The sequence below is a fragment of the Bos javanicus genome, chromosome 28 (genome assembly GCF_032452875.1).
Source record: "Bos javanicus breed banteng chromosome 28, ARS-OSU_banteng_1.0, whole genome shotgun sequence".
NCBI classification, from domain to species: domain Eukaryota; kingdom Metazoa; phylum Chordata; class Mammalia; order Artiodactyla; family Bovidae; genus Bos; species Bos javanicus.
The window spans coordinates 44,080,656-44,107,707 of record NC_083895.1 but is presented as its reverse complement, the minus strand read 5'-3'; the positions used below and the strand labels follow the sequence as shown (position 1 = coordinate 44,107,707).

Here is a 27,052-nt window from a genome sequence, read left to right as displayed (position 1 = left end):
GAGCTTAGTTAGGGGGAACTGCCATTATAGCTGTCTGTTGCTCCTGCGTTTTCATAATTGGGTCACACGAGCTCTATCTAAGCTTCTAGAGCACATCCAGAATCCTCCCTTCCTCTACTCTGAATGCATCATGTTTTGTGAGGTGCTAAACTCACCCGGCTCCCAGCTGCTATGAAAGACCTCTCCATCACTGGAGGAAAACACGGTGCCCCACATAGAAATGCCACCGAGACACCAGCCTTTTTCCAGGCTGTCAATTTCCTCTTGGCTTGTTTTTCTAGGTGTTTGTGGCAATACCTCAAGCGAGGAGAAGAACAGCACAGCCAATTCAGGGGTATGCTCTACAGACAGCCTGAGCAATGGGCACCAGGGAAGTCTTTCATCACACACACAAGACCGGGAGAGAAATATCGAAGAACTGGAAATGGCTCAGACTCAGAGCGTAATGCCCGGGTTGAGCCCTCAGCTGTCTGCTCTGCCGTTAAAGGTAATCATCCTCTTGCTTCACTCTAGAGCCCGGAGTAAAGAGAACAGGCTGTGGAGCCCAGCAGCCTTGGCTCAAAAGTTCTTCTTTGTTCTCTATTTGCCACGTCAGGCGGATAGAGGTTACTTAACTTCTCTGACCCTCAGTTTTCTCATCTTCAAAATGGAAATAAATGCTCACAGTACATGGTTGTTGAGAAAAATATAAAAGGGAAAAGGGAAAACTTGGCGTGCAGTACCAGGGCCCAGTGTTCGAGGTTTCAGTGGCCCCGGCCACTAATTAAAACGGCGGCTGGTAATGACTGGCTGCTGCTGCGGCCAATGCAGGGACAATCAGACCTCTCACATTGTTGGCCTCTAGTTGGCCCTCAGGCTGCAACTCATTGGCTTTGCTCTTGACAACACACCAAGGAGGAAGAAGAGAAAGGCTGGCTTCGGGGTGCAGAGAACTGTCTGCCTTAGATCCTGGGCCACCACCCTCCAGCTGTGTTTCACTGATGGAAAGGGCTCCTTGCCCCACAGATCTCTTTCCCTTTTGCTCTGGGCCCCATGGAGCGCTGTCAGCTGTGTGTCTTCTGGCTCACTCCGCCTCAAAGCCCTGCGTCTAGAATGAACCTCTGTTCTCCTTTATCTCACCATGACCCCAGTTTTGTGGATTTTCCACGTCGAGCAATTCTGTCACTAATGGGCTGGAATTAGCACCAGATCCCACAGGTGAAGGACTAGGTCCTTGAAACGGCTCCACTTCAGATCACAGTCAAGTCGTTGGTCCCAGGTTACCCACACTCCTGTCCGACGTGGCTGCAAACTGGAGTTCTCTGTAACCACCTCCTTGGGTTTGTTAATTTCCTAGAACAACTCACAGAACCCAGGAAAAGAGTTTCATTCAGAAACGGTTCAGTTTCAAATGGAAATCAGCCATTGCTGATTTACTGTAAAGGATGTTTTTAATGGAAACAGGCACATGAAGAGATGCACAGGATGGAGTCTAGAAGGGTCCTGAGAGCGCGATCTTCTCCCTCTGGAGTGCGGGTGTGCCATACTTCCTGCGTAGATGCGTTTATCAACACAGCAGCTATGAATCCCATACTTTTAAAATGTTTATGGAGGCTTCAGCACACAGACATGATGGATCTTTAGCTCAACCTCCAGCTCCTCTTGCCTCCCCAGAGCATGGGGAGTTGGGTGGAGTGGAAAGTTCCAAGCTTCTAATCATGGTTTGATTTTCTGGTCACCAGTCCCCATCCTGAAACTGTACAGGAAGTCAGAGTCCACTCTTTAGAACCAAAGACATTCTCCTCACCCAGAAAATTCCAAGGGATTTGAGAGCTCTGTGTCAGGAACTAAAGTCAAAGACCAAATATTAGTATCAAAGATTTTTTTTTTAGCTTACTTCAGCCTATTTATTTTCTATGTGCTAATTGTATTTTCTGACAAGGCAGACCAAGAAGAAGCTAAGTCAAGGAGGCAGATAGGACAAAAGGCTGGGAGTATGTGGCCCCATCTTGGCACAGCTCATTGGAAGATCCTTCCCCATTAGAAGTGTTCGATATGGGCATGCGTGTCTCATCACTGCCACCTCCCCAACTTTTACAGTACCTGGCATATAGTGGGTGCTCAATTAAGGTTATGATTGGAAGGATGACTTAACATATCATGCATCACAGCACTGAGCAGAATGCCTGGGATGAGGTCGATGATTTTCTCTTCTGTCCTTCCCTCATGCATTCACTCACTGTAGAGTAGAGACCCATGTAGCTACTCTCGCTAGACATGGCTGAAGATCCTCCCGAGGTTTTCTTCTGCTGGGGCAGCTACTATGTGTCTGGTATCCAGCATGCCCTCACTTGAATGGTGTCATGTGTAGGAAGTGTCTGAATGACTTCAGTTCTCATAACAATATTTGCATCTCAAGTAGAAACAGAAGGGAATCGATTGAGTCCTTGTTAGGCGTCAGGCATCATTCATACTCACTGTTAGAAGGAGATCGCTCATTCCAGTCCTGTGGATTGGGAAACAAGGCTGGAGTGACCAGGAGACAAGTCCAAGTTTCATACAAGGAATCCTCTGTTGGCCCAACCCTGAAACTTATGATTATTTTAGTGTGCAATTTTTTTTCTCTATCTCCTGAGAGTGAGGGAGAGGTAAGAGATGCCATCTGCTCAGGCAGGGCCCGTGCCTTCACACCTTCTCTCCTTCTGTTTGTTTGTGCAGGGTGCTGGTTCTTCCTGTCCTCCATCACCTTCAGAAACCAATGCCAGCGAAATTTACTTTGTGGAGCTGGTTAAAGAAGATGGGACACTTGGATTCAGCGTGACTGTAAGAATTTCTAAGAGTTTGAAAAGTAAATAGTTGAAAGATGTTCATCTGGAGCCTTGGTGGGCATTACACTCATATGCCAGTCTCTAATAACCCAGTGCCCATTGGGTAAAGGCAGCACGCCAGAAGTGATGAACCAAGGAAATCTGTGGGAGCCTCAGTGAGGAATAGGAGTTGAAGGTGAAACTGGGGCACTAATGACAAGCTTGGGATGAGCAGACACTCCAAGGAGCATGGTTGGGATTAAGGTTACACTGGACAATAAGGAGAGGGTGGCAGGGTGGGGATTCAGGGACACAAGCCGAAGATGGGTGGGGTTGTCTCCAGTCATCCACAGCAGGGACACAGCGGGGCCTCAAGCTCCCATGTCCAAGGCCAGGACAAAGTCAGGTTGGCAAGACTTCTATTCAGCATGGACACTGCATTTGATTCTGGAGCTCCATCTGGCGGACCCTGGAGGAGTGAGGATAAAAATTGTACATAGATGATATAACCCCACTGAATCTTTATACGTGTGTACATACATGCATGGAAAAACTAGAAGAGAAAGGGTTAGGTCTTTGTCTAGTGATGGTATGGACCTTAGTGATCTATTGTTAAGTTAAAAAAACAGTAAACTGCAGAACGCTGTGTAGTTGAATTCTACCTTTGCATACACAGATCAACACATGAGTGTGTGGGACAGGCCAGGCACCAGCCTTTTGGATCATAGCTGTATCCACCTTTGCTGGTCTCTGCTTATGGAGACACAAAGTGGAGCATTGATACGATTCATTTCTGAGCATCTGCCGTGGGCCAGTGCTGGGCTGGACACAGCACAACTCTCTTATCCAGCTCATATTGTTATACTTCTTATGAGCATCTCACCTTCCTGCTCAGGGGATAATATAGCCTAAACGAACAAGTGAATATATAAGATGGTGTCACATAAATAGGACGTGATAGGTAGAGTTGCACTGCAGATGGGGGCTCTCTGAGTCAGGGAGGTTGGGAAAGCCCGTTTAGGAGGGGAGCAAATGGCTGGTGAGGTTTTTTTTATTGTATTTTCCAGGGAGGAATTAACACAAGTGTGTTCTGTGGAGGTATCTATGTGAAATCCATCGTTCCTGGAGGGCCAGCTGCCAAAGAAGGGCGGATCCTGCAGGGTGAGGGATGGGCTCTGCATTCTGTGGTGTGAGGATCCCTGGCCTGGGGGTTGCAGCCTGCAAGGCTTGCCCAACTCTCACTCTTTCTCCTGTACAAATGATTGTCTCTCTAGCTCTCAGCCTCTTCCCCTGAAAAGCCCACCTACCTGACATGTAACATGGGGCTCAAAATACTTGGGAAACACAGATGATTTAAAAATATGAGATTTTTAAAGAAGCTTGTGGCCATTTGGCTTTCATGGGAGTAGTGCTCCAGCAAGCCTCCTATCTGGCCTTCCTCAAGCCCATTGCTCTGAAGGAAGGGGGAGAGTTTTCACTGCTCTCCAAAATGGCCAGAATGGAGCTAAAAAATGCACTGAGATCTTACTCACATACATTTCCACTAGAATTTCAGTGTCCCTGGCATCAACTGGGTCTCCCTGACCTTTTTTTGAAATAAAAAATGTCCTGGAGATATGAATGTTACTTGTAAGAGACTTGCAAAAACTTTCAAAAATAGTCTCATGGGAAGTTGAGAAAAAGGACAAGGCCGTGCTTGTTAGTTGGCTTAACTACGCTGAGCCAATGACAGAAGCTTCTGGACCACTGAGTGTGGAGGTGTTCACAGGGGCCAGCACTCAGGCCTAGTCGGGGCTCCTCCCAGCTTCCTCCTTGAGGCTGCATGGAGAGGTGCTGGGCAGGGTCTCCCGAGTCCTTCCTGCAGCTTGAGGAGCTCGGGGACATGACATCTTCCCCTCCCAGGTGACCGGCTCTTGCAGGTGGATGGAGTGAGTCTGTGCGGCCTCACCCACAAGCAGGCCGTGCAGTGCCTCAAGGGCTCTGGACAGGTGAGTGCAACATTACTGGTTACTGGGGAGCTTCCCATCCCTCCAGAGATTTCCTGGCAACATCGGAAGCTGCAGTTGCCTCTGGGTGCGAGAGGGGTAGGCAGGAAACAAACGAGACTTTCTTATCTGTTTGCTTTTTTTCCTTTCACATCTACCTTTTAGCTGCACTTTTCCCTGGAGGTGTCAAAGTCAGGAGGGAGCAGGCAGATGTTCCCAGGCAGGGAAGCTCACCTCCCACAGAGAGCCCTGAAAATCTTACTGTCACTTGCCTGGAGTCTGGAATCAGACAGTTGGACTGAGCTGATGAAGTGAAGGGGTTTCTCCTGCCTGGCTCTGGCCGTCCTCTCATACCCTCAGCTCCAGCCGTAGCTGGCCAATGCCTCCATCTGCTCTCAGGGCCTCTCAGCACTGGTCTTGGCATGCACTGACACCCCAGCACACCCCAAGTTCGTGACAGTCCCATCATCTTTTGTAATTATAGGACACACTGTCCTGGGGGTCCTTTAACGACAATGACGTAGAAATCAGGATGCACAGAGCATTAACTTCAAAGTTCTCTTTCTGTGCAGTATCCAGGCAGCATCTGGATGTTATTGTTCTCTGTCCCATCCTCCACCTGGGAGTGGGAGGTTCTGCTTGCCACAGTGTCCTAAGCCAGAGAGCTGGGGTCTCCCTCTTGGCAACTGAGCAATTGGCAGAAATGCAGAGAACCCCTAGGACCCCCTCTGGCAAATAGAGGCAAGGAAGGGCCTCCTTTTGCTTCCTTGCCCAAAGCATTCTTCTAGTTTGTGGTGAGATTTACTTGTCTTGGTGACCATGGTTGACATATCTTGAAAACAGAGTCATCATTTATTAGTATTCTGTATTCTTTGGAACTTTGCTAATGGGTGTGCTCAGAGAATGTATTTGGCCAACCTACTAGCGGTGATGACAGGTAGCAACTGTCATTCTGGGGTCACAGGCTTGGTGCTGAATGACCATTGCTGCAGGAGGATGTTGGCAGGGTTGGGTTCCCTGAGTGGAAGCTTAGAATCAAGAGCTTCCAGGTGATGGGGTCATGCTCTGGGTAATGGGAGCATATGGTGTGGGGGAGGAGGGTGGGAAACTGAACCAGAAATAAAGGGGGAGGCTGGATGGACTTAAGCCACCTGGGATACTGTCCCGAGGGGTTGAATTTTAGGTGATGGAAAACACTGGAGACTTTTAATCAAGAGTGTTGCACATTCAACTCTGTCTTATTTTAATCCACCAATAACCTTGAGGGGAATGGACCGAAGGAAGAGGAGATAGGGTCCAGGACGTCAAGTGAGAGGGCACTTGCTCCAGTTCAGCTGGCCATTGGCAAGGGAGAAGGGAATGGAGAAGGGAACATTGTGGGGGATGTTTCTGGTGGAGAACATGCAAGCCTTGGAAGCCAGATGTGTATTTGGAAGGTGGAAGGAAGAGAGTTGGGCTACTGCAGGAGTGGCCCCTGGGAGGTTAGCTGAGGGACAGGTCTGGGTTCTGAGAGAGCAAAGGCAAGAATAGGAGTGTTTTAGGCAGAATGAGGAGTGGGCAGGGAGGGTGAGCGAGACAAAGAAGATGATTTGGACTTGAATATACTGAAATGGAAGTACATGCATTACTTCCAGGATCATTTGTCCAATAGACAGTTGGAAATATGGCTCTGGACCCCAACAAATAGGCTAGATTGGAGATTTTGATTTGAGATTCAAATGAGGCAGCTACTAGAAGTATCAAAAAAATTATGAAGCATTTGCAGTGTGGAGGGAGAGCCTCCTGGTTTCCATATGAGGTGTAAATTGAGTTCATCCACCCACACTTCTAGGTTGCAAGACTGGTCTTAGAGAGAAGAGGCCCCAGGATTGCACAGCAGTGTCCTTCTGCTAATGACAGGATGGGAGAGGAGTGCACAGCTGTTTCCTTGGCAACAGTCTTGCCTGGAAGGCCCGCAAGCAGTGTCTCGGCGACAGATGGTGAGAGGAGAGAGAGTTGAGTGTTACTATTGTCCTGTCATCCTGTGCTGCTTTTGAATTGTCATCTCCAAAGGGAAAGCAGGAAGGCTTCATCTGGGTTCTCAAAAGATAATGAGCAGTGGTGGTTATAATGGGGCCGACTTTCTGATGTGATGGAAGGCAATCTAATGAAATATTTCTAGGGAAAAAAATGCAGTGTCCAAAATATGATGACCAGGTATAATTCTGCCCCAAAGCCTTCTGAGGTTTTCGGATCAGCTGCTGGAATGCTTGTGTATAAGTGTTTGGGGTTGAAATTGAAATGAAAGGGTCATGCCTTTTCTGACCAAATGTCCATATTTCAGCCAAGATTTTTGTGGCAAAATCTGAGGAATGCTGAGGTGGGTGAGGAGAGGAAGGTGCTCAGAAACCTAGCCTAGTTATTAGCATTTAAAAAAGCGAACCCACGATCAGTTTACGGGGACGCTGTAGCACATCTTCTGATGGGTTGCCTGTCTGACTTTCCTATGGGTTTGTTTCCTGTTGGAATACACTTATTCCCTTAAAATATCATGATTTGGAGCTTAACCGCTCTTCAACCCCTTTTTGGAGATTTTTCTGAAGGCATAAGTCAGGTTGAATACACGTGGTGGAGCGGGGAGGCGTGTGCGTAAAACAAGCCCGTTTCCACGGAGGACCTTTGAGAAACCGACTACAGAGTGAGCTACGGTGGTCAGATGAGGACGCTGCTGAGATCGGTCATGTGACGCACCTGAACCTAATTGCTTCAGACACTTTCATTCTCGCCCCAAATCCGAGTTTATAAATTAGTGCTCTGTCCCTCTACTGGGGTGGTACAGGCAGGCCAGGGGAGGCCTAGAGACCTCTTTGGCTGCCAGACTAGAAAGTTCCTGAGTCTGTGTCCACCTTGGTGCCCAGAAGCAGTTGTTTTGTCTGTGGTCAGTTCATAGGGCCAAACAAAATGGCAGCAAAAACGTTTTCATAGAGTTGGCATAATTATTGTCATGGTCTAGTTATTCCAGAAGTTTTTTTCAAGTACACTAAAAGATGACTGGGGTTCTAAAAGGGTAACAGGAATATATGAGATAAAAGTTCTACTAAATGATATGTGTCTATTGTAGATGGCTATAGACTGTATCTTTACATATAACTTTGTTGGCTATCTATAATTACTCTGTCCAATATGATAGCCACTTGCCCATGTGGCTATTGAATACTTGAGGTGTGGCCAATCCAAATTGATAAAATACATACTCAGTTTTAAAGATTTAGTTCATAAGAAGAATGTAAAATACCTTGTTAATTTTTTTCACATTGATTGCATGTTGAAAAGGTAATACGTTAGATATGTTGGGTTAAACTTTGAAATTACATATGTATTTGCATATGCAGCTCACGTATTTCTACTGGATGGCATTGACCTATAAAATGTATAATAGACTCTGTATAAAAGTGAACAAAGTGAAATCTTTTAACATAAAACAGAAATAATTCATCTACTTGACAATTTGCATTTTGAGGCTGGCAAATTTCATCTGTAATTTACTGAAGGATGGATCTCATTCACATCCCGTGATACAGGCCCCAAGTTTGAAGTCAAGCTAAAAAAGAATGCCAGTGGTTTGGGATTCAGTTTTGTGCAGATGGAGAGCGAGCACTGCGGCCACCTCAAGAGTGATCTCGTGATGATTAAGCGGCTCTTCCCTGGGCAGCCGGCGGAGGAGAACGGGGCCATGGCAGTTGGTGACCTTATCCTGGCTGTGAATGGAAGGTCCACGGAAGGCCTGGACTTCCAGGTGGGAGGACGTGAGGGATGCAGTCCTGTTTGTGGACTAAGGTTTGTGGGCTGAGGACGTTCCCTTCAGGGCCACCCACCCTCAGTGAGGAATACTGTGGGCTCCTGGAGATCACACCTGGAGTCTGAGCTTGAATCACATAAAGACAGAAACTGGCAGAACATCCTCATGTTAAAATTTTCATCTCAATTCTTAAGTATCTGACCTTGAGTAAACCTTGTTTCGAGTTGGGTTTGTAATGAAATTCGAGATAAAACTCTGACTTCTGTGCTAAAGGTCTCCTAACACTCACTCCCAGAAGTGGGCGTGAAGTTTCAGTGGGCCACGGTAGGTCCTTTTCTGCTCTCTTTCCCATTTCTCTATTAAATTTACAGCTTTGACATGTAGAGTTGTGTAGGTTGTTGTGTTTATGATAAAAAACGTAATAAAAAAGAAGGCAAAAAGTGGACACTAAAGAAGAGGGCAGCAGAAGATGAGCTGGTCAGATGGCATCATTGACTAAATGGACATGAATCTGAGTGAACTCCAGGACATAGTGAAGGACAGAGAAGCCTGACGTGCTGCAGTCCATAGGGTCAAAAACAGCTGGACACGACTTACTGACTGAACAACAACAACGATGTTTATGGCATAACATCTCAGTGAAATATTGTACGTATCAGTCAAGGTCCTGGCAGAAATTGGACCATTTGAGAAAGCTTAATGAAGGTGTGGAGGTTGTTGGGAAACTCAAGGGAAAGCGTAGAGCCCTGGGGCTGAGAGCAGAGGATGCAGTTATCGACCCTCTCCCCCCGGTCCAGAGGGAGTGGGTAGAAGCAGTTACCGAAGTGCAGAAACTGAGTGAGCTGGGTGAAGTAGACTCGCTGACATGAGCTATGAAATTAGCTGAGAGATATCATGATTCCATGATAACCGCATGGGCAGGAAAGCCAACCTGGACGTCCCCCTCTTCCTCAGATCTGACCCCTTCTCACCCACTCGTTGGCTGAACCCAGCAGAAAGCTTCTCTGTAGCTCATGATGCAGGTCCACCTCCAGGGCACAGAGCAAGGCGCATGAAGGAGGGATGGGGAAGGGTGGAGAATCCTCGGAACAAGATTAGAGGGGGGATGTCTCCATCCGCCCTGCATCCTTCATCTGGTCCAGGAACTGTCCTCTGAGAACTGCTGCTGGGCCAGCAACTGTATGAGGAACTGGAGACACACAGACAGACAGTTTGTAGGGTCTCAGAGCTCATGGGGCTGGTGGGATAGACAAGAACAACACTCACTGCGGGAAATAAGTGAGAGAGAAAAGCCCCGCTCCACTGCTTGCACAAGGGAGCTGGGAAGGAGCCCCCTCTGTGGCAGTCCATTGTAGCTGGGGGCACTGAGTAGGATCCAGATCAGTGGTTCCCAGGTAGGGGTGAAATTGCCTCTTGGGACATTTGGTGAAGCCCAGAGATGCTTGTGGTTGTCACAGCTAATGGCATCTAGTGGGTAGAGATCAGAGATGTTGCTCAACATCCTGCCATGCACAGGACAGCTCAGACAATGAAGTTATTCAGCCCAAAGTGCCAGTAGTGCTGAGATGTTGAGAAGTCCTGGTCTAGTTAGGTAAGAAGAGCTCCTCAGGCAAACTCACGCCCGGGGCTTTGAGAGGATGGCTTGGAGCAAGAGGTTCACTATGGTGGGAGCTACAGATGTGGGTGCAGGGAGGAGAAAGTGGGAGAGAGACAGCAGGTAAGACCAGGTTCTGGGTGCTGTGCTTATGCTGAGGGGGAGGTGAGCCAGAGAGGGGGTTCGGCAGAAGAAGAACCTGATGATATCTGCATTTTAAAACGATTGCACATTAATGATGTGTAGGAAGGGAGGTGGTGAGGGTGGAGGAGCCAGGGAGCAGAGGGGAGGTCACTGCAGTGTCACAGGTGAGAAGTTCCGAGGGCCTGAGCTGAGCCTGGGCAGAAGCTTGGAGCTGAGGGTCAGGCTTTAGAGATTGGAGTGGTGGTGTTTATGTGACCGATAGCTCCTGATATGAGCCGGGTAGAGAAGCAATGAACATTGAGATGGGAAGAGTCACTTGCTAGAATCACTCTTTCTCTCTGAAGAAGAGGCATCAGTATTGGCAGACGCTGCTGTGAAAAGGCCCTGAGCAGACCTTGGTCATTTAAAGCTCAGCATTGGCTCATCATTTTGTGGCCTTAGATCCATGCATTTGGGGAAGTCAGGCCCACAGCCCTGCTCTCCAAAGTTCTCTGCAGCCAAGACACAGAACAAGGTAGGGAGAGGAGGGGCCAGAGAGATAGTGGGGAACACAGAGGAGGACACCCCCACAGCCAGGCCAGCCCCATAACTAACCATAGGTTTTGCTTTCTGGTAGGAGGTGCTCCATTTACTTCGAGGCGCCTCACAGGAAGTCACGCTCCTGCTTTGCCGACCCCCTCCAGGTGCGCTGCCTGAGATGGACCAGGGCTGGCAGGTAAGGGGTGCTGCCCTCTGCTCTCTCCACATGCATCATCTTCAGGCGCCCCTTTCTTGTCTGGTGGGTCCTGAGAAGCCTGACTTTTGCCTTCAATAGGGTTCAATGCCATCTTATTTCATTTGGGCAGGAACGTAGCTCACCACCCTAACCTCAGTTAGTCTGTGACAAGCTCATAAGGCCCTGTTTCTCCCTTCCTCTCCCTGCTTCTGTCTCTCCCAATATTTAGGTCTTCCCGTAGTTGATTACATACTTAAACCTTAACTGAGAAACTTCTAGAGCTGGGTTCTCTGGCATCAGAGGCAGCCAGGCATCAGAGAGGGGAAACCAGGAACAAGGAGAGTGCATATAAAACCAGACAAAGGGGAGGTAAGAATTTCCATTCTGAAGAATGAAATGGAGGGGAAAATAGGAAGGATCTAAGTCCACCCTTCTAAAACATGGATTAGGCATGTATAGTCTGATGCAGAGAAGACAGGCATTGGAATCTGGAAAATTCAGATTATTATGTTGATGCCTATATTAGGTTCTTGGGAGAAATATAACAAATAGGATATGTGTGTGCATGTGTGGAGAGAGAGAGAGAGATTAAGGAACTGACTCAGGTAATCGTGGGGCTTCAGTTCAGTTCAGTCTCTCAGTTGTATCCGAGTCTTCGTGACCCCATGGACTGCAGCACACAAGGCTTCCCTGTTGTGGGGCTTGGCCAGTCTAAATTCTGTGGAATAGGCTGGCTGACTGGATATCTAGCAGAGAGTTGATGTCACAGTGTGACTCTTATGGCAGTCTGGAGGCAGGACTCATTTTTCTTAGGGCTCTCAGTCATTTTTCTCCTAAGGCCTTCAACTGACAGAATGAGGCTCTCTCACATTATAGAAGGTTATTTGTGTCATGCAAAGTCTACTGATTTATAGACAACTCTCTCATTTAAAAAATACCTTTACAGTAACATCTAGATTTGTATTTGAACAAATATCTGGGTAGTCTCCTGGAGAAGGAAATGGCGACCCATTCCAGTACTCTTGCCTGGAAAATCCCATGGATGGAGGAGCCTGGTAGGCTGCAGTCCATGGGGTCGCAAAGAGTCGGACACGACTGAGTGACTTCACTTTCACTTTCTACGGCCTAGCCGGGATGACACTTAGTGTTACCCAGCACATTGCCACCTGCTGAGCTTCCAGGACACAGAGTCTGTGCCGGAGGTGGACGGGGACAGCTCTCGGGACACCCTTGTGAGGGTGAGAGAAGCAGGGCTGGGCGGAAGGGGAAGTAAATGAGCTTCAGCTGCAACAGGGGCTTCAGCTGGCCCCAGAGGGAACTCTGAAGCTGAGATGGCCCCTCAGAGCTGTCCTTAACTGGAACAGAAGAGCCTGTACCTTTGCTATCTGTACCAAACAGCACTGGGGTATGAGCTGCCCAAGGGAGGGGCCTAGCTTTGGCTGAGGCAGTTCCCTTAAGCTGAACACAATTCCTGGGGAGGGGCTCGCTCACGGAGGAGGGTCTGCGTGGACACCCGGAATCATCCGTACCTGCTATGTTTGCGGCAAGGACCTTGGGCACTTGCCTAACTTCTCTAGGTCTCATGATGCCTCATCTGAGACGTGCACAAGCCGTGTCTATGGCTTATCAGTCACAATCAGTCACTTTTCACTGAGGGTGACAGTTGGTAGAGACAGCACAGGGACTTGGTGACCCACGTATTCTTGATGCTTGGACTCTAAGAGGTCGTTTTATACCAACTTTGGTGAGACAAGAGCTATAGGAAGGAAAGCAGAGAGCTGCTAGTTTGGAAAGAAGGTAGATGACAGCACTTGTGTTAGGCAAGTGAACGGGGTGGGAGAGGGTCACATTTCACACACTCAGAGACCAGCAGGCCAAGGGGCTGGTACCCTGTGTCTTTGTTCAGATATCTGGTAAATGCCAGGGAAACAGTTGTCCTGTCCTGGAGAAGAGCTTCTACCAGAGAATCCAGAAGTGTCCAATGGAGAGGGTTTGAGGCGAGGAATGGTGGGCATGCTTCTTCTCTCCTCATACCTGAGGGCCACATGGAAGAAGAATTTTCATTCATTCGCTTGGTTCCAGAGCTCTGATTGAAGAACAAGAAAGGGAGACTTTGGTTTAGAACTAGAATAGTTACGAGAAGGAGGCAGCTCTGTAAACATCTGGAGTTGGTCATTTCAGGCAGGAGGCATAGCAAGTGCAAAGGCTCTGAGATAGGAATGACCTAGATTTTTGAAGGACACAAAGATAAGGATTGTGCCTGGACAGTAGTTAATGAAGGAAACTGTGGAGGGGGAGGAGTTGTAGAGGGGGTTGGGCTCCGCATCAGGTAGGGCTTGGAGGTTTTGGTAATGTGCTGATCCCATCCTTGCTGCCATGGGAAGGCACTGGGCTGGGGAGGTGGGAGGATGAAGGGTGAAGCGGAAATGTGGCCTCATCTGGTCCACACTTTGGAGAGGTCACTTAGGTTGCCAGGAGAGATGGAGTGGAGCAGGTGATCTGGCAGTGATTCACGTAACATATGGTGTCTTAGGCTCGGGCTGTAGCCAGATAGCTGTAAGAAGGACTGATTTAGGATACTCTGGGAGGTAGAGCCCATGGGATGATTTTTGGACGAGACATTGGTGTGAAGACCGGGAGTGGAGTTGGCTCAAGTAACTGAATGAATGAAGGTGGCGCCACTTACCGAGACAGGATGTGCTTGAGGGAGCACTTTAAGGTACGTGGAAAGAAGCAGCAGTTCTTGATAGCCTGCAAACAAATGTTTATAGAGCATTCAATGGGGATATCTGCTAGGGCTGGAAAATGTGAATTCGAAATTACCAGCAGATAATGCCACTGAGAGCTGTAAATTTGATGAGATCTTCTCGGGGAGGAATACCAAAAAAGTCAAGAAGAGGGCTGAGCGATGCGACACCCCAAAGAAATGAGATAACGCATGAGACTGAGAAGGAGCCTTGGAGGTGATTCGGATAAAGGTGGAGCTTAGGGTAAACTCAGTGTTTAAGTAGAGTAAACGAGTAAAGGACATTCTCAGGAAGGAGGAGGGTCCAATTATGTTGAACATTGCTGAGAGGTAGAGATGAAGACAGAGAATTATCTTTTGGCTTCAGAAAGATGTAGGTAACTAGAGATCCTAATTAGGTATCTTTCAGTTGAGTGATGGAGACCGAAGCCTGGTTCGAGTGGGTGCAAGGAAGGAGAGGTGGACACAGAAATACCAAGGCTAGGCTCTCATTTAAGAGCACGGAAAAGGGGTGGATTGGTACCAAGTGTGGTGCCCACTGGTACAAAAGCAACACTTAGATTTGGCTCAATGTGCACCATGGATCCAATAATCCATAGTATTTCTTTCAATAGACACCTGTGCTCGCAGCAGACAAAGAATTCTCCAGGGCAGCATGCACTGACTTGGAGCAGAGCCCCAGCCTGGATCAGGGGGACAGCCGGAGGGACAGTGCCTCCCCAGACACAGGGGAGGGCCTGGGTCTCCGGCCAGAGTCTTTCCAACAAGCCACCCAAGAGGCACAATGGGACCAAGACACCGAGAGACCCTGGGCCACTTCCTTGACTGATCCTCGGGATTCCTTCCCTCATCTATGCAGACTTCACCAAGAAATGGAGGCATCAACATTGGCTACCTCTTTGGAGAAGGATTTGAGGCAAAACTGTGATTCAGTTTGTGATATCAGGAGACTTGGAAGGTAAGGCTCAGTCCATTTTCAGACATACTGTAAATTGTATGCATGTCATTGCTAGAAATTACAAGCAAACAATTAACATGGCTCAGATGCTTGCTGGGCCAGGAGGGTTCTGGGCATTTAGAGAGGAGGATGAAAGAAGAGAAACATGAAATCTGGAGCTGAGGTAATCACAACTTGTGAGATTTTGGGAAAGCAAACCCCACCCAGTGGTCCTCCAGTATCCTTGGAGGCTACAGATGGCAGGCCTTGGGATTTCTTCCTCGCATACAAGCCTTTGTTCTGCGTCCCTCATGGCCTCCTGAAGCTTTGTGATAAGAAAGAGTTTCCGTTGTGTGCATCATCATTTCTATAGCTAATATGATGCTTTATAATCAACAGAAGCTTAAAAAAAACCCTACATCTTCAAAACCAGACTGAAACCTTCATTTAAAAAAAAGATCTCTTTATTTAATAGTATCTTTTGGCTGTGGTGCATCTTTGTTGCTGTTCACAGGCTTTCTCTATTGCAGTGAGGCAGGGGCTACTCTTTCCTGCGGTGTGCAGAGCTTCTCATTGCAGTGGCTTCTCTTCATGCAGAGCACGGGCTCTGGACAGTTGGGTTTCAGTAGCTGCAGCACATGGGCTCAGTAGTAGCAGCTCACAGGATCCAGAGTGCTGGCTTGGAGTTTGGTGCCTGGGTGTGTTACTCTGAGGCATGTGGGATCTTCCTGTATCAGGGATCAAACCAGTGTCCCTTGCACCGCAAAACAGATTTTTAACACCGGACCACGAGGGAAACCCTGTGATGTTCATTTTAATAGCCATTTGTTTTTAACTTAGTCTGCATTTTTGTGCTCATCCACCCCTGAGTGGGTGGATGAGTCCTTCTCAGTCCTGTTCTGATCGAAAACAAACTCTTTCATTCAGTTGGATGAGTATTTACTACACGTATCCAAGGTGCTTGGAAACCTGTCAGGAGCAAAGAGAGGGGCACGGATACGGAGAGAGGGTACGATTTGCTCCTAGGCATGTTGTTAGTTAGATGCACGGGCACAAAGCAGCCAAACAACGGGAACAATGCTTCATGTTTGACATTGTATAAACCCACTGACACTAAATGGCTCTTAGCTGTTGGCATCCTAGAAGGCTGATACGGGCAAATCTACAGGGACTAGTAGTAACAGGAAGTGTAAAGCAGCTGGGGTAATGCAATTAGACAGGGTTCGATCTGTGACAGACAGAAGCCAGGTGTGTTTCCTAGAAGCATCCAGATAGGATTGTTTAAAAGTATACTGTGTTGTGCCAAGCAAACAAAATTCAACTGTGTTAGCTTCTCTTCCAAGAGAGCCTTAGCTTGCACTTAGAGCACGCATAATTAGTGGCTGCGCCCTACAGAAGGAAAGCCATGGCACACGACCAGCAATCTCTGGACACAGTTCCCCCAGCTCGTGGGCAGCGTCAGAATTAGGATTCCAAGGTGGGATCGTGGTTCTTTGTGGATCTCCCTTGAATGTCCACAGTTCAGTTCTGAAGTGACTGCCCCAGGTAACTGCCTCTTTGCTTCTGGCATCCACGAGTGAAGTTTTCTTTCAGTGGTTTAGATCAAAACGATGACTGACTTCTTGATCATATAGCCTCGGTTTCAGCTCTACTACTTACTAGCGTGTCTGACGAATTGATTTCTCTGAGCTTGAGGCTTCTCAAATGTTAATGAAGACCTCAGTAACTCCAAAGTGTGCTGTGGCCTTCAAAAGAAATAACACATGCAGAGCGCTAGCCCAGAGCCTGGCACACAGCAAAAACTCAACACCAGTCAGTTTTCCTTCTCTTTCCTCAGCCATTTCCAGCTAAAGACAGATGCCAATCAATTGAAATTCCCAGCAAACTGCCAGATCTTACCATCTACCAGGTGGTTACTTTCCACAGTCAAGCAGCTGCCAGCACCCTTGCAAATGCAGAGTGTTCATGAAGAAGATGAAATTCTACTTTTCTCGCCCTGTTCTCTTCTTTTACCGCACTGTACACATACTACTGCCACACAGGAGTAGGGCTCTGCAAAACAAGAAAGAAAGCAACACAGTATCTGACTTCCTGTGCCTCTTCTTGCCTCCCCTCTCTTTCCCCACATCCACAAGCAAACCCCAGGTCAGAGCTCCAAGAGCAGTCGGGAGCCTGGGTGGAAGGGTGGATGGAAGGGCAGTGATTCTCCCTGAGGTAAGAATGTCACCAGAATGGCCAGAATGCCACCCTGGAGATCACCATCCCTTCTCCAGACACCCAGCAGCTTTGCCTCTTGCCCCTCAGGCTGATGGCTTCCCTGGATCTCTCTCCTGGTGGGGCCAGCAGCTAGAGCCCCAGATCCAATCTGGAGAGCATGGAGATCATTAGAAAGACTGGAGGAGCACAGTTGTGGGAGGTGAAGTGCGGGCAGCCAGGCGTGGCCCTGCTGCCACCTGCTTCTTGGCAGGGAAGGTGGCACAGGTTGGCTGCCGAGGGGGTTGGGGGAGGGGGACAGAGTGTGCCTGGGCACCAGGCTGGATTTCCTGCCCTTTGGTAAAGCTTCCATGATGTTCCCTCCCTATACTTACAAAGAAACACATTTTTCTACACAATTTGGTCGAGTAGCTTAAGGTTTTAAACCAAGTTCTTCAAGTGCTTAGGGATTTTAAAATATTTCCTTAAAGTGAATGTCCTTACAGAATATAGTCCCTTTTTAAGCACATGAGTGTGTGTATATTTACATGAAATGCACATTTACTTGAACCCTGTATCTCTCATGAGCAGAAAGGATGTCTCTTTGACAGCAAAACTCAGGCTGAGACAGCTACTCTGGCTCTACCAGAAGGAGGGCCACCTGTATGGGTGTTTGGGAGTTCTTGGCTATAGGGCGTTGCCAGTGCTGATTTTAAGGGAAAGACGTATTGCAGGAAAGGGAAGGGGAGGGCAGGGGATACTGACAAAACCAACCTGTTGATATGGGGGTGGGTAAGGAGGCTGATAAACAAGGACTTGTGTGTTTGGTACAAAGATCAACCTGTCTGCATTTCTTGTAGATTTTCCTACTCATCTTCTCTAACCAGACTCTCTACAGATATTTTCTGAGCACCTTCTTTGCATGTTGGAAGCCCTGTGCAAAATGCTCTGTCATCTTCATGAACTGCTCTTTCTAATCAAAAAGGAGTGTGTGGTGACTTTTGGAAACCCCTGGAAGCCTTATTCTTTCACCATTGCTTCTGCGTCTTCGTCGCCAATGAGCCTCGCTGTTCACCTGCTTCCTATGTCACACAGGGAGTAAATGTCACTCCAGCTAGCTGCCTCTCCAAATAAGCACTTTTGCAATGCTCAGAAAAGGACCTGATATTTGCACAAAGTACTTTGAAGGTCACCTGCTGGATTTGTTCTGAGCCTCTTGCTTTGGCCCTTTCCATCTAATTCTTCTGTTGAAAGAACTATAATCATAGTAGTGATCATGGCCTCCTCCATTTACTGAGAACTTACCCTGTTACCAGGAGCCATGGCTGGCTGTATCAGAATTATTTAACTTAAGCATTCCAACACTCCCATATGTTTTGTGACCTTCCCATTTTTTCAGATGAAAAAACTGAGGCTCTAGAGAAGTTAATAAACTTGCCTGAGGTCTGACTCTCTTCCCATATGAAGCATGGGTCAGAGCTCTGCTTTTGATCCGTGTCGTCTAGTGAGTCCCCCCACCATCTCCTGGACTCAGTAAGGAGCTCGCCCACCCTCATAGCATTCTGTACTGTAGCACTAACTACCTGATTGTAACGTCTGTTCACCGCTTACTCTTCTCAGTAAATCACGGACTCCTCAAGGTCAAGGCTGCACCCTGTCCACTGTTCACCTCCTGACCCCAGAGGAGGCTCTGGCAGCAACTGTCTGAAGCCTGTGACAGTTGCCTGTGACATGTCATGACCGCATCCTGAAGGCAAGGGAAGGTGGGGAGCGGGATTTGTGATCAACCCTGGAAGAAACGTGGATTTCTGTTTTCTAGTCCTGAACTGTACAGTGATAATGAGGAACGGGACATGCACCATCCACCTGGGACCCCTTCTCCTACCTCCAAGGATGAAGTGTATCTTACTATCAACCCTTCACTGGCAGACCAGCTACCCTGTGGAGAATGTTTGGAGGCAGATTCAGGGACCATTCCCTTACCACAGTTCTGTTCCTGGAGTACTTTCTCACAGTCTTTGCCTCCAGAAGTGTCCCATGAGAGTGAGAGCAAGTGGGAAGACTTCGAGGAGGCTGAGGACGCAGATGAGGGCCCCCTCAGGTGGGTAGCACTCTGGGTGGAATACGGCTGGGCTAAATTCTCCTAGAGGGAGTCCGCGTCTCTACTTTGCTGGGTGATGGTCCGTGGGCATTATAGCGTTCCCCTTGCTTCCCCCCTGGGGTCACACCTCTTCGTGGTACGTATCATATTCCATGTTCCAAGGCGACAGCCCTGTGCCCTGACACTTCACGCTATTCCGATGGCACATTCAGGACTTTCCCAGGGTCATCAGTAAGTAAGTGATGGAGTCAGAATCCAGCCCCAGGCCTCCCACTTCAGGGCCCCTTCATGGACCTCTGCTGCCCGCAGCACGCGGCCAGGCCCTCTGTCCCTCCTCAGCGCTGTCTCTCGGTGGGTTACTTTGTGCGCTCATGCCTTCCCGTGGGCTAAGTGTATTTCAAAGAAGAGTCTTGGTGACATGTGATGTGGCCCCTCTCAAGGTCCCCTGTGGTTTTAACACAGTGAGCTCTTTCTTGATCAAGAAAGCCAAACTGTTCACACGAACTGCTACCAGAAGCTGGGATGACCAGGCTGGAGTCAGATCAGACTGATGAAGACACGGGAGGAGTAAGTGTCACAAAAACTGTCAGGCTGCAAGTAGAGAGGGTTAACCTCTCGAATTCTGTTCACGTGCGTACAACACAGGTAGTTCCAGTATTTGAAAAATGCTGAACGTTCAAGAAGCGTTCGCGTCAACACATTTTCACGACACACTGAAACTTACCAAGGCACTGGCTGTGAAGATTTAGGTATAATTGAAACACAGCCTTTCACTTTCATTTATATTGTGTCCCAGCTACATTTTCATCACAAATGACTGAACTGGACTCTCAAAGGACAGTGGCAGGCAAGCTGATAAGGTGGGTGGATATTTGAAATTCAAATATGACAAATGGGCTGGCTCTTATCTGAAATAGGAAGCAACGCGTTAATAGAGAGGATGACATGGAGGCTCTGAAGACCCTGCATGCCATTTATGGGAAAGTTGGACACTCTGACAACTTTAGGAGTGATGCATTATGCTATGCTATGCTAAGTCACTTCAGTCGTGTCCGACTCTGTGTGACCCCATGGGTTGCAGCCTAAAAGGCTCCTCCGTCCATGGGATTTTCCAGGCAAGAGTACTGGAGTGGGGTGCCATTGCCTTCTCCGAGGAGTGATGCATTATGGGTTCACAAAAGTGTAAAGCAAGCAGAGAGCAGCTTATACGTGGAGGGCAGTCTTCCTAGAGGGGGCTCCTCAGGGCTGGAGAGTTAAAGAAAATAGGGTGAGCAATGCTTTGGGGATCCAGGGGGAAACAGTTAAGGACCGAAAGTGTCAGTACTTACAGAATGTCCTAGGAGATCTGCAGTGCCCTGAAGGGAGGAGGCAGAGATCAGAGTCGTGAGAGCACGGCTCCAAGCTAGGCTCCGCCACTCACTCACTGACTAGATGACCTGCAGCAAGAGACTTTAAACCATCTAGTGAAATGAAGTGAAGTGAAAGTCGCTCAGTCACGTCCAGCTCTTTGCAACCCCATGGACTGTAGAGTCCATGGAATTCTCTAGGCCAGAATACTGGAGTGGGTAGTCTTTCCCTTCTCCAGGGGATCTTCCCAACCCAGGAATCGATCCCAGGTCTCCTGCATTGCAGGCGAATTCTTTACCAGCTGAGCCACAAGGGAAGCCCCTTTAAAGCATCTAAGATGCAGCTAGCTGACTGCCACGTGGAGATAATGAAATCCACCGCGTGCTGTTCCTGGGCGTGCTAGACGACAATTTGAGTCACGTTTAGCACACTGTGTGGCATGTAGTAAGAACTCAAAAAGTGTTAGCTGCTTTTAATCATAAATCATAAAGGAGGAAATTACAGCAGTGAGATGATGCAGCCTTATTAGTGCATTCAATACACTGTCTTTCTTTTTTCCCTTGTAGACAAAGAGCTTGTGCCCGAGCATGGGGTGTGAGTTGGGGTGAGGAGAAGCACTGGTTTATGGCAGAGATGTCAAGATTCAGGGTGACTAAATAGCCCTCAGATGGACGATGGCTTGGGGTGTAGTTAAGCTGACTCCTGTCGTGGTCACTTATTCTCCCTGCTGACAGAAGGCGGGCCTGTGGGCGGCTCAAGGCGTGAGTTCCCAGCCTGGGCTCCATGGAGCTGCCCACAGGTGTGCTTCGAGGCAAGTGGGGAGCTCTACAGTTAGAATGTTGACTTGCTGCATCTTTGGAAAAAGTAACTTTTAACATTCTCCAAGTTCTCCAGGAGAATAAATCTCCCAAAGGTTAAGGGTCTCTGTTGTATACATTTTCTCTTTCATCCTGGAAGTACGGAGACGTTTTGGAGGGTATAATGGGACTTTGCTTATGGATGGAGTCATGCATCCTTTAAAATTGTGTAACAAATTATTTTGTTTGGTTCTTTTAGATATTAAGACGGTAATAGTATATAGGTACTTTCTATAAATAACTTCATTGAATCTTCAACTTTGAGTGGTATTCTTATTCCTCTTTTTTAAACGGAGCTTAGAAGGTTTATTTAATTTGTCTTAGATCATGCAGCCATGAGGGGCAGATTCACACCTCTGCTGTCTGATTACCCTTTTGGTGCATTTTTGCATTTCCCCTAGAATGTGCCTGTCCACGTGGACTTGTATAACACAGACGTCTTTCCATCACATGTCATGCGTCCTCCTGCTTCTCTCTTCCGAGGCTAAAAAAACCACTGCTGTCCAGTAAGATTAAAAAGACAATTGAACTGTTCTGTTTAGGGAAGGCTGCTGGCCAAATGGCAAAGCAATCCAGTAAAAGCTGCTATTGTTTTAGGTGAACAGAAAAAGCAGGACAGTCTCCAGAGGCAGAACCCAAGGGTTTCTGCCTGGACATACTTCTGACCCTGATCACATGGAAGAGCCTCAGATGTTGGTCTAAAGAATGTACCCACATACTCTACAATCAGGAAGGAGGCCAGCTGAGAAGGTGACCTGGGATGGAAGGTCTGGCCCACTTAAGAAGTAACTTCAAAAAAACAAACAAACAAACCATGCCTGTCACTTCTGAAACTCATTTTTTGAATAGTGATTGCGACCTTCTTTAGTTCTGGGGTTTATGTTGAATAAAGCTCTGCGTGTGTGTGTGTGTGAATGCAGGTGCATGCACATGCCCCTGCGAGCTCAAAGTGGGACTTCCTCTGGTGAAAGAATTTGAGAATCAACCTCTCACATCAAGATAAACCAGTGAAGGGTACATTCTCACTGTACCACAAGTGTGCACTGGTCACACTTTCTGGGACACATGCTTTGTTGCAGCTGGTACTTTTGGGTTCTCCATTGGTTGAAGGAATCTCCATGGTATTCAAAGTGCCCCCAGATTCCTTGAAGGAATCTGATGAGAGACTTGGCTCAAAGGCCATGGGAGTAATATGTTTTGTTATCTGTCTGTGTTTTTCCCATGCAATTCCATGTCTGTGTTTTTCCCATGCAATTCCAAATAGTTATACATTCTTTTAAGAACATTTTCCTTTTGGGGCTCTGATTCTAAAAATTATAGGAAAGAAAAACAAGACGGGACCCTATAAGAAAAAAGGAAGAGTGAAATGGCAGATTCACTGCTACCAGATAGCCACCACCATAGCGAAACTAAAGTCCTAAAACTTGGAGCTCTCAAGTGTACAGAAGAAACAGGCTTGGTGGACCACAGTGTGAGCCAAGGAGCACCGAGTGCTCTGTGACGGGGGCTTACAGCAGTCAGGGCCTCAGGGCGGGGCAGAGGCCAGCTCCACAGGCAGAACGGAAACAGCTGGAAGGGATGACTTAGATTCCAAATTCACTTCATCCACGAAAACTACATACGGTTTGATTTAAAACAAGCATAGGAAAACTGGTAGAAAATAGACTCTGGTTTTATCAGATCTACAGAGGCATAGTAACTTTCTCTGGTAGCCCGCAATAGACAAAGCGTATAACAAACAAGAATTGCAAAGTTGACAATATTGGAAAAGTTAAAACTTCTGTTTAGTAACAATGACAAAATTAATGTAAAAATAGGAGCAGTGGATAGGGAAACATTTACATAATTGTGAATACAGATTAATATCTATAATATTTAGAAAGGTCATTATAATTTATAATAGGGTAATAAAGTATTTAAATAGACAATGTATATGATAAAAATACAAACGATAGACACATTCTAATAAAAAATAATGAATGCCAATATATACATTTGCATCCACCACATTTGCAAAATTAAAAAAAATACTATCCAATTTTGGCAAAATTTTGGTGATTTTGGTATTCTAAGAAATATCAAAAGTCATAAAGATACTTATGCCCAAAGACCTAACAATGATATTCCTGAGAATTTATCCCAAGGAAATAATTCAGAATAAGAAAATGTCTGTTTAAGATGTTCATCTCATTATTATTGATTAAAACAACAAACTAAAAATGGCTGGAATGCCTTAGAATATATCATTAATAGTATAAAAACAATTGTTTTTGGTAAAAAAAGTATAGAATAGAAATGGTAATAGAATAAAATATGGTAATACTAAAGACAACATGGTGAAAGAGAGCAGTTCTGGTATATTAGCACTATTGAATATTATGCAGCCAAGAGAGTAATTAAAGTAAATACTGAAAAGTCACAACTTAGGAAAATGTTTGACATAAGAACTCCAAATTGTATGCTAGTTGAAAGCAGATGACACCACCCTTATGGCAGAAAGTGAAGAGGAACTCAAAAGCCTCTTGATAAAAGTGAAAGAGGAGAGTGAAAAAGTTGGCTTAAAGCTCAACATTCGGAAAACTAAGATCATGGCATCTGGTCCCCTCACTTCATGGGAAATAGATGGGGAAACAGTGGAAACGGTGTCAGACTGTATTTTTTTGGGCTCCAAAATCACTGCAGATGGTGACTGCAGCCATGAAATTAAAAGATGCTTGCTCCTTGGAAGGAAAGCTATGACCAACCTAGATAGCATATTCAAAAGCAGAGACATTACTTTGCCAACAAAGGTCCATCTAGTCAAGGCTATGATTTTTCCAGTAGTCACGTATGGATGTGAGAGTTGGACTGTGAAGAAAGCTGAGTGCCAAAGAATTGATGCTTTTCAACTGTGGTGTTGGAGAAGACTCTTGAGAGTCCCTTGGACTGCAAGGAGATCCAACCAGTCCATTGAAGGAGATCAGCCCTGGGATTTCTTTGGAAGGAATGATGCTAAAGCTGAAACTCCAGTCCTTTGGCCACCTCATGCGAAGAGTTGACTCATTGGAAAAGACTCTGATGCTGGGAGGGATTGGGGGCAGGAGGAGAAGGGGATGACAGAGGATGAGATGGCTGGATGGCATCACTGACTCGATGGATGTGAGTCTGAGTGAACTCTGGGAGTTGGTGATGGACAGGGAGGCCTGGCGTGATTCATGGGGTCACAAAGAGCCGGACACGACTGAGCAACTGAAATGAACTGAACTGAACTGAATAAAAAGCAACAGAAAAGTGTGTATGCACACAGAGGAATACAGTGAAGAGCAGGGAAGGTGAACCAAAGGAATATTAGTAGAAATTGCCCAGTGTTTGGGTGATGGAATTAGGGGAATATTTTGTTAAAAATTCCTTTACTTTTATATATTTATTACTTAAGTAATGAATTTTACACTGAAAAAAAAATTGAAGCAGCAGAGAGAAAGAACAAACAAAAACAATGACAAAGGTTTAAAGAAACCTGTGCTTAAAAATTTAATTTATGAGCTCTTCTCTATGTAATTTTATTTATAATTTCCTGTTTTCTTTATAATATAAGGGATTCCCTGGTGGCTCAGAAGGTAAAGAATCTGCCTGTAATGCAGGAGACCTGGGTTCAATCAGGAAGATCCCCTGGAGAAGGAAATGGCAACCCACTCCAGTATCCTTGCCTGGAGAATCCCATGGACAGAGGAGCTTGGCCGACAACAGTCCATGGGTCACAAAGAGTCGGACACAACTGAGTGACTTCACTTTCACTTTCTTTTATAATAGAAAAGTCTGATAGGTTATTTGGAAAGAAGTTTGCAGGCACTGATAGGTTATTTGGAAAGAAGTTTGCAGGCATCTGAACAGTCATGTTTCCAACGCTCTGGGGGCTGGAGTCAGCTCCCTGGGGGCCCTAATGCACAGTTTCATGGGCCTCAAGGTTAGGGGATTAATCAAGTAGGCAATGCAGTGAATAAATAACAGTATTTACAACTTTGCAACTGCTTGCAGTCTTCTGAACTCTGGTTTCTTATTTTGTCTTTGAAAAAGAAATGGGTGGCTACAGTTTCAAAATGAATTTAATCTTTCTCCTTATAGGAAAGGACCTTCCCCTTCCCTCCAGGGCTGTTTACTCATTTTGAGCCATATTTCTTGAAGGACTTGTTCATTTGCCTTAAGTGAACTTAATTTCAGCTGCCACTTCTTTTGTTTCAGGGCAAATATCAAAAAGAACAGTGTGGTCCTAAGGGACTCAGCTCATTGCCTGCAAACTGCTTCCATGTCTAGTTTCTGTATCGTATGTTCTCAAACCTGACTGTACCTGAGAATCAATTATAGAGAGTGTTAAAAATAGAGGTCCACTGGCCTCAACCATGGAGAGTCGGAACCAGCAGGGTAGGCTGAGGTGAAACCCAGAAATCTGTACTTTTACTGTCAGCAGAGGATTGTATGTGTGGCTAAATTTGGGAACCACTGATGCAAGCTTTTCAAGATTTTGCCAGGCTCTCCCATCCTTCCTTTCTGCCAAAAATATTTATTAAGCTTCTATTATCTGCCAGCACACTATTTGTATTAGGTTGCTCAAACATACCCACGTTCATCACTAAACTGCAGAGCAAAAATGGCCTTCCCAACTCAACACAGTAAAGATGTCAATTCTCTCCAAATTAATTTACAGGTCTAATGTGATTCCTATCAGATTCCCAGGAAAGCATTTTGTAGACATAGATAGGTTTATTCTGAAATCCATTTTATAAACTTTATTTTATATTTTTATTTTTAAAAATGTTCTGAAAAGGTGCAAACCTTAGAACAGCTAAAATAATCTTGAAAAAGTAGACTGAAGTGCGAAGAATCACTGTACTAAATAATAAGGTTTACTATGTAGCCACAATAATCGAAGTATAATCTATACTTTGTCAGTATAATCTATCAGAGAGATAAACATATAGTTCAATGGAACAGAATAAAGAATGCAGAAATAACCCTGCACAAGTATTCCCAATTAATGTTTGACAAAGATACAGAAGAAATTTAATGGGAAAAAAAATGGCTTTTCAATAAATGAACATACATAGACCAAAAAAAAAAAACAAAACACCACAACCAAACAACAACAGAAATCCCCCATTAACCCTATTGATTTTACACCTTAAACAAAAACAAACTCAAAATGGATCACAGACTCAAATATAAATGTAAAGCCGTGAGAATTTTACAAGAATAAAAGGAAAGGATTGGGTTCTCGTGTTGCTGTGCTGCATGCATACTCAGTCGTGTCCAACTCTTTGCGAGTTCATGGCCTGCAGCCCTCCAGTTTCCTCCGTCCATAGGATTCTCCAGGCAAGAGTACTGGAGTGGTTGCCATTTTCTCCTCCAGGGGATCTTCCTGACCCAGGTATCAAACTTGGATCCCTTGTGTCTCCTGAATTGGCAGGCAGATTCTTTACCACTGTGCCACCTGGGAAACCCTGGATTGGGTTCTAGGGCTAGGCAATGAATTCTTACACTTGACATCAAAATCACAGTCCATAAAAGGAAAAATGAAAAATCTATCCTTTTCTCTGTGAAAGTTTCTATTATAAGGATGAAAAGACAAACTGTAAACTGGGAGAAATTATTTGCAAGCTATGTATCCAACAAAAGACTAGTATCTAGAATGTAACTCTTAAAAGTTAACAGTAGAATATAAAAAATCCAATTTGAAAATAGCAAATGAACAGATAGTTCACTGAGGATTATATATAAATGACAAGGAAGCATATGAAAAGATGTTAAATCTCATTAGTGATTAGAGAAATGCAAAGTCAAACCACAGATATCTTTATACACCTATCAGAATGGTTGAATAAAAAATAATTACAAT

General features: G+C 46.1%; 1 protein-coding gene and 1 long non-coding RNA gene across 5 annotated transcripts in view; both read left to right on the top strand.

Moving 5' to 3' along the window:
• FRMPD2 (FERM and PDZ domain containing 2) overlaps positions 1-22,407 on the top strand; it is a 103,142-nt gene extending 80,735 nt beyond the window's left edge. For 3 of the 4 annotated variants that reach the window (XM_061405618.1, XM_061405616.1, XM_061405617.1), the window contains 10 exons: positions 282-487; positions 2,698-2,802; positions 3,854-3,947; positions 4,689-4,774; positions 6,603-6,750; positions 8,332-8,546; positions 10,904-11,002; positions 14,363-14,706; positions 18,698-18,979; positions 21,585-22,407. In XM_061405618.1, coding sequence (XP_061261602.1) covers positions 282-487; positions 2,698-2,802; positions 3,854-3,947; positions 4,689-4,774; positions 6,603-6,750; positions 8,332-8,546; positions 10,904-11,002; positions 14,363-14,706; positions 18,698-18,979; positions 21,585-21,693 — 1,688 coding nt within the window. In that variant the 3' untranslated portion in view covers positions 21,694-22,407. The remainder of the gene's footprint in view (positions 1-281; positions 488-2,697; positions 2,803-3,853; positions 3,948-4,688; positions 4,775-6,602; positions 6,751-8,331; positions 8,547-10,903; positions 11,003-14,362; positions 14,707-18,697; positions 18,980-21,584) is intronic. The other variant, XM_061405620.1, reaches the window with a different exon arrangement.
• A 14-nt stretch (positions 22,408-22,421) lies between these two features.
• LOC133240569 (uncharacterized) lies at positions 22,422-26,284 on the top strand. Its single transcript, XR_009734258.1, has 2 exons — positions 22,422-24,985; positions 25,019-26,284. It is a non-coding gene; the product is annotated as an uncharacterized LOC133240569 (long non-coding RNA).
• The last annotated feature ends 768 nt before the right edge of the window (positions 26,285-27,052 follow it).